At 46.6% G+C, this 12,091-nt stretch overlaps 1 protein-coding gene across 1 annotated transcript in view; it reads left to right on the top strand.

The window, feature by feature from the left end:
- The first annotated feature begins 5,104 nt into the window (after positions 1-5,104).
- The window catches only part of gdpd1 (glycerophosphodiester phosphodiesterase domain containing 1), a 53,435-nt gene continuing 46,448 nt past the window's right edge, over positions 5,105-12,091 (top strand). The window contains exon 1 of the mRNA XM_052035778.1: positions 5,105-5,426. Coding sequence (XP_051891738.1) covers positions 5,291-5,426 — 136 coding nt within the window. The 5' untranslated portion in view covers positions 5,105-5,290. The remainder of the gene's footprint in view (positions 5,427-12,091) is intronic.

The following is a 12,091-nucleotide window of genomic DNA, read 5'->3' as shown; positions in this document are numbered from 1 at the left end:
AGTGTAAATTGAAAATACGACATTTTAGAACACTGCGTGAAGTATGTCAAAACTGAACAAGAAAAAAATCTGACATATTTTGGCTAAAGTCAGATACTGAGCAGCCTAATGAATATTTGTTTTATACAAGGTGATTCTATTTAGATGTTTTCTGTTCATTGGGTCTCGGCTACACTTAAGAAAGAGAAACTAAGGACTGCAGATGCTGGAATCTAGATGAAAAACACGATGATGCTGGAGGAACTCAGCAGGCCAGGCAGCATCTGTGGAGAAAAGCAGGCGGTCAACGTTTCGGGTCAGGACCCTTCTTCATACTTTGAAGAAGGGTCCTGACCCGAAACGTTGACCGCCTGCTTTTCTCCACAGATGCTGCCTGGCCTGCTGAGTTCCTCCAGCATCATCGTGTTTCTCAGCTACACTTAATTTTTTTTTCCAAAAACATTGTACTTTTCCAGTTTTGTGGAAAATTTCTCAAAGTTCAGATGTACACAATTTATGCATAGATTTTCCTAGTCAACATATAATCAGTAGTTTCCTGGTTCTACATAATAGTCTTATTTTAAAGCTCATATTAAGTTGTCATCTTATAAACTGTATGCAGATGAGTTTAGGATGGATAACATATCTTTCACTTTAGAACTACTTTGTATAGATTGTACCACATTTGAATACACCTAGCTGCACCTACTCCTGAACTTTAGACTAACCAAGGTCGCAGAATTTATCCTTGGACAATACCTTCAGGTGAAATGAACCTGAGGATCAAACAATTCATCTGCCAGTAATTCTTCATATTGACTAAATGGCGTTGAGTTCTCTACTGTGCCCTGTCATTTAACATCCATTCCTCCTGTGTTCCATGTTCTGCATATTACTCAGTGTTATCGTTGGTAAAATATTTTGGAAATATATAATGTTTTCTTTTTAGAGATCTTCATAAACTCTACAAAACAGCCAACAACATGTTAGAGTTTTATATTTTTTTTAAAATTTAAATGATCTGGCTCAGTCTGAAACCATGATCTTTAATCTGATTAAAATAATCTCTAAAGATTCAGTAGGTTATGGTAGATTGGAAAATCGTATTAAAATCTATGAAACTAAACCAGCAATAGCTAATATTGCTACAAGTAGGGTATTGAGTCCTGTAAGCCTGCTCCATCATTCATTAAGATCATGGTTGATCTGGCTCAGCACTGTCCCTAACATCTCATTATTTCCTGAATATTAATCTGTGTATTGAATGACTGAGTTTCTACAGCTCTCCAGGGTAGAGAATTCTGAAGTTCATCTGCTGAGTGACAATGTTTCTCCTCATCTCGGTCATAATTATCTCCCACTTCTTCTCAAAGTGTGCTCCCTCGTCCTAAATCCTCTGTCAGAGGAAGCATCCTCCCTGCATCTGGCCTGTGAATCACTTAAAGAATTTTGCAAGTTTTGATGAAATTTCTCTCATTCCTAAAGAACACTGTCCCAGTCTATTAACCTCTCCTCATTTGGCTAACCTGCCATTCTTGAACCAGCCCATGAATCTGCACTGCACTCTCTCTAGGTCTAGTATATCCTTGCTTGGGTATGGAGACTAAACTGTACACACTTCTCCAGGTGTGGATTCTCCAAGGCCCTTTACTATGGCAATAAGATGTTTTCATTGCTGAAATCAAACCCATCAAAGGCTCACATACAATTTGCCTTTCTAATCACTTGATTATTGGCCTTCAGTTATTTGTTTACAAGCATACTGAGGTCCTTTTGACCACCAACACTTCCCAATCTCTCACTAATTAATAAATATTTCTTTTCTGTTGCGTGAATCAAAGTGAATAACCTTGCACCTTTAAGCATTAAGCTCCATCTGCTATGTTCCCACCCACTCTCTCAATTTGTAAATACCCCCTTGGAGCTTCTTAACATTCCCCTCTGTACTTTCAATCCTATTTAGCTTAGTGTTGTCATAAATATACAAATTACATCAAATATATATTCCCTTAAGACAAAAAAAAATGCAATGGGGAAGGAGGGTCGGGTCCAGTGTGGCTATCAAGAAAAAGTAAAGATCTAGGGAAAAAGTTTCTAATGTTGCCAAAAAAGTTAACCCAGAGGACGAAGATATCCATTCTTCCACATGTATACATCTCCTACATGTATGACACGCACATGATGTATAAAAACATATATTTCAAAAATCTTTCATCCAAAGATGGTACTGAGTAAATGGGTATCTCGGATATCTATTCCCCTCTTCAATTTAAAAATAACTTGTCAGAATTGAGAAAGAGAAGACCAAGGATTGTCACCTGAAAAATAACCTCATGTGGTTCCACTTTTTGCCTACCAGCCCTGACTTGTCCCTACCTTTCACCTCTTTATACTGGCTATCTTCCCTCTACACCCTCAGTCCTGATGCGGTCTCAACCCCAAACATTAACTGTCCCTTTGCCTCCACAGAGGCTGCTTGACCCACTGAGTTCCTCCAACAGTTTCCTTTTTTGCTCCAGATCCCAGCATCGGCAGTCTCTCCAGAAAAATTAAGTTTCTCTTTCCACAGATGCTTATTGACCTGCTGAGTGTTTCCAGTATTTACTGTGTTACTAAGGAAGAATATATACTTGTGATTGAGGGAATACGTAGAATCATACAACACAGAAACAGGTCTTGCAGCCCAACTTGTCCATGCCGACCAAGATGTCTATCTGAGCTAGTCCCATTTGCCTGTGTTTGGCCCATGTCCTTCTAGGCAACTCTATCCATGTACACATGACTTATAAACATTGTAATTGTACTGCACAGTGGTGAAGATTCTTTAGATTTGTTCCTGGGCAGTTAGTGGATTTGTTGTATGAGAAGAGATTGGGCAGATTGGTCCTACACTGGTTTGAATTTAGAAGAATGAGAGGTAGACTTTGGGATAATGTTTGTTCTGGCTGGGGGATGTCGAGTAGTCTCAGAACTTGACAGTTTCATAAATTTCACCACTAATTTTCACCCTGCTCTCCAGTTCACTTGGACTGTCTCTGACACCTCTCTCTCCTTCCTCCATCTTTCCATCTCCATCTCAAGAGATCCCTTATCCACTGACATCTTCTACAAACCCACTGATGCCCACAGCTACCTTGATTACAGCTCCTCCCATCCTGTCTCTTGCAAGGACGTGATCCCTTTTTCTCAATTTCTCTACCTGCACTGCATCTTTTCCCATGATGAGGCTTTCTACTCCACGACGTCGAGATATCCAACTTCTTTACAAAACGTGGCTTCCCCCTCTACTGTGGTCGAGAGAGCTCGCACCCACACCTCTGCCATTTCCTGTACCTCTGCTCCCACCTCCACCCCTCCCAGACCCAACAGGGATAGGGTCCCCCTTGCCCTCACATTTCATCCTACCAACCTATGTATCCAACACATCATTCTCCGCCACTTCTGCCATCTCCAACGGGACCCCACTACCAAGCATATCTTGACCCCCCCCCCCCACTTTCTGCTCTCTCCGTGACTCCCTAGTTCACTCCTTCCCCCACCCATCCTGCTCCCACCCCAGGGACTTTCCACTGGCCCCACCATAGGTGCAACACCTGCCCCTGCTCCACCTTTATCCAGGGACCCAAACAGTTCTTTCAGGTGAGACAGATTTACCTGCACCTCCCTTAATATCATCTACTGCATTCGGTGCCCTCCTCTACAATGGCAAGACCAAATGCAGACTAGGTGACTATTTCGCAGAACACCTGTGCTCCGTCCGTAACTGCGATCTGCATCTCCCCATTGCCAGTCACTTCAACTCCCCCTGCCACTCCATCACTGATATGTCAGTCCTCGGCCGCCTCCACTGCCAGGAGAAGTCTAAATGCAAACTGGAGGAACAACACCTCATTTTCCGTCTTGGAATCTTGCAGCCTAACAGCATGAACATTGAATTCTCCCACTTTGAGTAATTGCTTCCCCCTCCCCACACCCCCTCCAACCATGCCTCTTCTTTCCTTCCCTATCTCTTTTTTTCTACCCTTTTTTCCTCCTTTGACCCATCCCCCGGTGGATCTGCTCTCTCCTCCCCCGCACCTGCCTATCACTATTCTCTTACCTGCATCTACCTATCACCACCTCGTGCTCACCCCGCCTCCCCTCATTTGTCCACCTATCACTGCTCTGCTTTTCCCTCCTATATATTGGGCTTCCCCTTTTCCTATCTTTAGCCCTAAAGAAGGGTCCTGACCCGAGACCGTCTGCTTTTCTCCACCTATGCTGTCATGCCTCCCAAGTGCCTCCAGCATCATTGTGTTTTTCATCTAGGTTCCAGCATCTGCAGGCCTTTGTTTCTCTAGTCTCAATATAACGGATCAGGCATTCGGGACATAGATGAGATCAAATTTCTTCAGCCAAGGGATAGGAATCATGATCTCCAGGACGTCACAGTGATGTAGATAACAGAGTGGCTGCCTCATGGCTCCAGTGACCCAGGTTTAACCTTGACCTCTGGTGTTGTCCGTGCGGAGTTTGCACGTTCTCCCTATGTCCGCATGGGTTCCCAGCAGGTGCTCTGGTTTCCTCCCAGTCCCAAAGCCGTGTGGGTCGGTATGTTAATTGGCTGCTGTCAACTGCCCCGAGGGTGTAGGTGGGTGGTAGAGACTGGCTTGGGGTGGAGTGGGGCAGTTGATGGGAGCGTGAAGAGAACGAAGTAGGTTCGAACAGGATTTGTATAAATAGGTGCTTGATGGGTGGCATGGACTGGTTGGGCTTGGAGGGCTGCATCTCCAGCTGACTGTATGGTGAATCTTTGCAGAGGGGGGGCTGTGGAGGTTCAGACTCGGGTAGGGATGGATAGATGCTTGGAAATAAAAGGGAATGCAGGGATCTGGGACTACTGCAAGGAAGTGATGCCGCAATGGAGGATCAGCCATGAAGGGCCCAATAGCCTGCCCCCGCTGCCATTTCCAATGCTCTGATGTACAGACGCAGCAGGGTGGTTGATGGACAGCCCGTGTAGGAGAGGGATGCGCATGCGCGGGCGGGGCGTGGGGGGGGGCAGCGCTGAGGAGGCGGGTCCGGGCGAAGCACGTGCGCGCATGGGCGGTTGCGCAACAATTGGTGAACGATCGGCCAATGGCAGCGCCGGTCTGGCAGCGACGTGCGCGCAGGCGCGGCGGGTGGCCGCCGGACGCTCGCCAGGGAGCGGGCGAGAGTGCAGCGCGGTCCTCGTCGTCCAACCGGCCGCCCCCTCCCTTCCCCTCCCCTCCCCTCCCCTCCGGCTCGGTGCAGGCTCCCGCCGGTCGCGGTGCTGGGCGGTAAGGGAGAAATGTCAGCCACGCTCTGCCTCCTCTCCACGCTCGGCGGCTACGTTCTCTCGGCGGTTCTGCTCTTCAAGTGCCCGACGTTGCTGCACAGCAGGAAGCGTCAGAGCTTCAGGTGCCGGCACATCTCGCACCGCGGGGGTAAGTGACCCGGCCGGAGAGTGTCCCCCCCCCCCCCCCCGGTCACAGCGGCAGCTTCAGGCTGGCAGTGCAGGGAGGAGGAGGAGGAGGAGGAGGAGGAGGAGGGGTTGGGGGATTCTCTTTTGTTGCTGGTCCTCAAGCCAGACGCTGTCAATCCTCCGCTATTGCATGCTTCAGTGGCGAGCCCTGCATTTAATGCAGAGTGGGGCTCCAAGCTGAGTAACCGCTGCAATTCCCCATCTCCCCCCCCCCCCCCAACAACACCCGCACTCCTCCGGATGCAGACTGCGGCTCAGCCCCCGGGCTCTTGTCTTTCTCTCACTCTCCCCAGTGCGTAGAAGGTAAGAACTCCCCAGTCTGTATCCCCAGAGACGGGGCTGTCTTATTGTGGTCCATTTCAATTATCCTCTCTTCGTGGCACAGGGATGTTGACTGATTTTTTTTCCCCCAGGTTTTATTTCCTTCAATCCTCATAATGTAGCGTTTGGGTTTGTTCCCCCAATACCATTGCATGTGTTCACCTGGGTTGGTGTGAGCGTTAGCGGGGAGCTTCGACCGCTCACAGATCATGCATACTTTATAACGCCATGTCTGCACTCATACGTTATGCGGAAGATGTGTCACATCGGTAGGACTTCCCGACAGGTAAAACTTGTGAATTGACTCTGAAGCCATTAACATCACTTGACGCTGATGTTTTACTTCAGACGATGTCCGATTCTTGAGATAGGTTAGTGTGCAGCTGGGGTTAACTTGCATTATGTCCGGTTAGATGAGTTCATCTAATGGAGAGGGATTTTGTGGAAAACAACTTCGGAAATTCCTCCTTCACCCTCCTCAAAAAAAATTGCAAACGTGTAGGACACGAATGCAGTTCAACTGAGATGCCCTTATTTTGCCTGTTCCTCTTGTGGACTCTACAAGAGCGTAGAGTCAGAGCAGAAATGCTGTCGCGGGCACCCGGCGGTTGTCAATTGCAGAGGCGTCACCAGGACCAGACAACAAATGAAACACCAATAAAGGATGCGTTGCTTCAGAGGTCAATTTTTCAGGAAAATCTAGCATGAAAAGTTCGTAACGAGGGATGTGGGTGTGAAGTCTAAGCATTAGGAATGGCCGCCAGTGATGGGGCAGAAGGATGGGGCTGGCGTGGTGGTTGGAAGAATGGAGGGTTCCTGTATGACTTGGAGTGAGGCCAGGAATGGCTTTGAACGTGAAGGTGACCGTTTTATCACTGGGGAGCTGAAGCCCAACATAGCGGATGAAATACCCGTCAGCAAGGCCCAGTGAGTAGCAGATGCATTTGCCAAGTGAGGTGTAGGTTTATGTTATGTAGATGACAGTTCATCACTAAAGTGTCACAGTCTTTGGGCTATGGTTTCAGGAACATAGAACAGTCCAGCACAGGAACAGCCCACGATGTCCGCGTCGAATACGATGCCGAATTAGACTAAATCTCTTTTACCTGCACATGATCCACGTTGCTCCGTCCCTGCTTATTCATGTGTCTGTCTAAAAACCTCGTAACTGCCACTATAGTATCTGCTTCCGCCGCTATACCGGCGGCCCACCACTCTCATCTTAAATGCATGTCCTCTAGTACCTGATATTTCTACCTGGATTCTGACTGTCTACCGTATCTATGCCTCTCATAATTTTATAAACTTCTATCGGGTCTCCCTTTGGCCTCTGACGCTCCAGAGAAAACAACCCAAGTTTGTCCAACTTCTTTCATAGCTCGTGCCCTCTAATCCGGACGGCATCCTGGTAAACCTCTTCTGTACCCTCTCCAAAGCCCTCCACATCCTTCCTGTAATGGAAGTGGCGCGACTTTGATCAGCTTACAATTCTCCTGGACTTTCTAGGCGTCGCATACCATGGCGGGAGCTCATTTATCTTGGCTATGATAGTTATCCAAAGTGGTGTAATGACACGGAACATTGCAGAGCCTGAACTGTGTTGTGGGTTGGTAACAATCGATTCAGACACTACAGTTCCCTGACTGAGCCTCTATAGTGTTCCCAAGTGGAAGTTGAGGGTAGTATAGTGATGGTCCTAAAGTGCATTATTCATGTGAGAATTTTGTGGGCTATTTGACTGTGAGTGGGAACGATTGGGTGTAGCTAAGGCCGATCCCCTTCAGCAGGGGCTGGGAAACGTTTGGGCTAGAGTATCCCAACCATGCCATCTTTGTTAGGATCCATCCAAGATCGGCATAGACAGGAGAACAACCCGAGGCTTTCAAGTCCTTTGTGGATGAACTAATTGCCAGTCGCATTCATTGAAATATCACAGTAATTCTGTGAATACATCGCCACGTTAGATGCGAAGAATTGCGAAATATCTTAAATCAAGCAGAGGGCGCAATGGCTTTTCCCTGTGCTAACTCGTGTCTCCCCCCGTGTTTGAGAGGAATCAGTGTGTGGGAATTAGTATTTTAAAATTAATTCTTTCCCGTCCACGCCGGTCATTCCAAGCAATGGGGGGCAAAGGTTTTGTTAAGCAGTTGGCTTTGGCGTTTACATCTCCAACTGAAAGTCGTGGGTTTGTGTTGGGAGTTTTGGACAGTTACATCAGTGGCTTGTTGAGTAGGAGAGAAACCCCATGGAACTCCCGAAATTGCTCAACTCGCCGTGCTAGGCCGCCCGAGGCAGGGGTGGACTCCTCGGGAGCGCTGACGGTCTGTCCCCACCGCCAATTCCCACTATCGGCCTTTGCACAGGAAGCCAGTCAGTGCCCAAGGAGTTTGAAGCGACCCATTGCCGGTGATGGATCAACCATTGTCCCAGCCCTCTGCTGAAGAACTGCTGTGCAGTTTTACCCCGGTGAAATATTTCCAGTTTCTTGCAGATAAATGACTTCACCCTGAAACAAAACTGCCTCAACACATCCAGCGCTCAACTGCGATCCGTTAGGAATATCACGGCGAACGTGGAGCGCTCCCCCCCTCCCCCCCGCATGAGTTTGTGTCTCGGAGGAATGTTGGAATCGCACTGGACAGATTCCAATATCCCTTCACCGTGGTGGTTAGCGGCAATTTGTGATTGCATTTGCTAATCAGTAACTCATCCGAACGGTACACAGTTAGTAAAGTTCTGTGCGTATGTGAGATATCTAACCCGGTCTATAGTATCAGTACTTCGCAGTTTAACATTAGCATTTGATTAAATAGTACATAACATAGTTGACAGTTTAACAACACCACAGTTATAAACATGGAAAGATTGCTCTTCAGGTACTCCCCCAGGTATATTTTTAAACAAGATTCTATCTGAGGGCGCGTACCACCAGACTTTAGGACAGCTCCTACCCCACTGTGATAAGACTATTGAACGGTTCTCTTATATGATAAGATGGACTCTGACCTCACGATCTACCTTGTTGTGACCTTGCACCTTATTGTACTGCACTTTCTCTGTAGCTGTGACACTTTACTCTGTTCTGTTATTGTTTTTACCTGTACTACATCAATGCACTCTGTACTGACTCAATGTAACTGCACTGTGTAATGAATTGATCTGTACGATCGGTATGTAAGACAAGTTTTTCACTGTACCTCGGTACAAGTGACAATCATAAACCAATACCAAACACTCTCAGACCGTAAACTCCACAACGACCCTAATCCTAACCCTCTCAACCACAAACTCCAAGCCTGCCTTAATCCCAATCCTCTCGGATCATAAATTCCAAGCCTATTTGGAATTCCAGCTATTTGGCTGGGGGGGACTCCATTCCTTGCTTATTTTTCCACTGTAATCCCTGTCTCTGTCTTGCTGGAAGCCCTCAGTGTCACAAACCAGCAACAAAAGAAACACACTGAGCATGATTCAGTGTTAAAAACTATTTTATTAATCACTACTTATGATAATACGTAAAATAAAAGTAAAAATGTTAGTATGTTAGAATTCAAAAATGTTAAACCTCGAACGTTAACCCCAAAACTAAACTCGTCGTGTGTGTGTGTGACAAAGTCCAAAACTCCCAGTTCCGGAATGGTTCTTAAAGTTCAGTTCCGCAAGCCATAAGGTGAAACATGAGCAAGGGCTTCTTCAACAACCACCGTTGTCTGAAGATAAAATGTAGATGTAGAAAAACATAGAGAGAGTACATACGAAATCCAAATGTTCCACGATGGAACCCAAACGACACTTCAGTGTTTACTCGGTAGTGACTTCCTCACCCCGAAAGCATCCGAATCGTGGTCGTCCACACACAAATACCTGTTTCCTTCTACAGGTCAGCAACAAAGTGAACTCCACCGGATTACTTCCAACTTCCATACATGGATTTCAGTGGCAAACACAGTTATTGTTTCTCATCCATCGATAGAGAAAACTAGCAGGCTGGTGTCTCTCTCCCTTCTCTCTCTCTCTCCTTCTTCTTCTAACCTCTTCAACAACGGCATTACGTCCTTTATCTTCTATTGACGTAAGCACGCCCCACACACACATACACACACACTCTCTATCTTAAAGGGACTTACACTGAGTCCGTAACACTCAGTAAGTCGTATATCATCAGTGGGGAGAGAAACGGGTCACTTTTCCCACTGTTTTTGTCTGCTGCCTGACCATTGACCACCGCCCCCCCCCCCCCCCCCACCCCGGAGTGCTCCAGTATTTTCTGCTTTTGTTTTGGATTTCCAGCATCTGCAGTTTTTGGTTCTCTGCGAAGTGAAATACGTCCTTCTGTTTGTTCTCCTTGTGTGGGTATGTCGTAATTTTATTCCTACAAAAGGTAGATGGGATAAAACAAGTGGATTATTGTGGATAGGGAAGGGAATCGGCTGTATCTTGTTTCAATGTTTTGTCACTCCCGGGGCTTGCTGAGTCTTGGGGGCAGTGATGATGGTTGCTTCTTCTTTAGTACTTTATTGGTGGCCCCAGTGGTTTTTGCCACAAGCTCTTTCTCAGTAACTGCACTGATCACACCTACAGCCGCCGTCTGTCTCCTGTCACAGACAGCAAAGCGACCTGGTTCCTGTTTAATCAACGTGCACCATTTGAATGGTCTTGGTGAGGTGGCTTTAGAATCTGAGAGTTTCACACACTTGGAAAATACTGTTACAAATGCAAAACTAAACTGAAAGTGAAATTCAACTTGACAGGGATGCAAATAGGAGTTACTGTTTTAATTTGCCATTGCTTCTGCGCAATGTCAGGTTTTCAATTCCACTGAAGTCAGCGGTACTGCACCTCATCTTGGAACCTTGCAGCCTAAGGGCATGAACATTGAATTCTCCCACTTTAGGTAATCCCCCCCCCCCCACAGAGCTTCTTCTCTTCTTCCCTTTCCTAGCCTCTTTTTTTTCCCCTCTCTCTCCTTACCTTTGACCCATCCCCCAGTGGATCTGCTCTCCCCTCCTCCCCCACACCTATCACTAGCTCTTCCCTGCATCTACCTATCACCCCCCTGTGCCCACCCTGCCTCCCCTCTTTTGTCCACCTTATCACTGCTCTGCTTTGCCCTCCTATATATCGGGCTTCCCCTTTTCCTATCTTCAGTCCTGAAGAAGGGTCCTGACCCGAAACGTTGACTGCCTGCTTTTCTCCATGGATGCTGCCTGGCCTGTCAAGTTCCTCCAGCATCATCGTGTTTTTCATCAGTGGTGCTGCATGTTGGACAGGTTGTAGAAGTGGTAATGGATGCAATGACATCTGCAAGTTGATTTTCACCACCTACCACCACCTCTGCCTAGTATCCAGTCTAACCCTTCTGTGTTCTTATCCAAATTTTTATTTTAAAGTAGTATTTTGAATCAATTCTTCCCTATTAATGACCTTTGCATTCCTCTGAATCTCCTTTTAAAGCTGATCTTTTCTATAACTTGGACCCTGCCTCTGGGCACAGGCTTGTGGCTCTGCTCTGCTGGCCCCCCAGCCCTTCAATGTTTCTCACCTTTCACAGCCATGAGAACCAAGTAGAATGTTTTGAGGGTAACTGGATCAAGCACAATACAGTTTGCTCGTATCTTCCAAGACTGTTCTGGCTGGCGAGTAGGAACCTGCTCAAGTGTAAAGTTAATACCTGACTTCTCCGTGGTCAGTCCATTGCCAAGCCTAATTTTTTTTTCTGTCACCATAAATATAACAATTCCAAATATACCATCGATCTGTTTGAGGAAGAGGTGCCAAATATCAATCAAGACCAGGGGGCACATGCTGTAATACCAAGCTGATCATCCTGACCTGATAAAGTATAGCAGAATCTGATCCCACATCCTGTTACTTTCTGGCTAGACCAGAATTTGCTGAGGTTAGTGGCTTTTAAATTTGTTTGTTATTGTCACATACCAAGGTACAGTGAAAACCTTGTTTTGCATGCCATCCACACAGATCATTTTATTACTGATGTGAAGAAATAATCAGTAGGGATGGCTTGCAAAACAAAGTAGTACAAGGGGAAAGCAATAACAGAATGCAGAATAAAGTGTTAGGGTTACAGAGAAAATGCAGTGCAGGTAGACAATAAGGTGCAAGGCCACGACGAGGTAGATTGTGAGGTCAAGGGTCTATTTTGTTGTACTAGGGAACTGTTCAATAGTCTTATAACAGTGGGATAGAAGCTGTCCTGGAGCTGGTGGTACGTGCTTTCAGGTTTTTGTATCTTCTGCCCGATGGGAGAAGAGAGAACATCTGGGATGTGTGGGGTCATTTTAAGGC

The sequence above is a fragment of the Pristis pectinata genome, chromosome 21 (assembly GCF_009764475.1).
Source record: "Pristis pectinata isolate sPriPec2 chromosome 21, sPriPec2.1.pri, whole genome shotgun sequence".
Lineage (NCBI taxonomy): Eukaryota > Metazoa > Chordata > Chondrichthyes > Rhinopristiformes > Pristidae > Pristis > Pristis pectinata.
The sequence above is the reverse complement of the archived record's forward strand: the minus strand, read 5'-3'. Positions and strand labels throughout refer to the sequence as shown.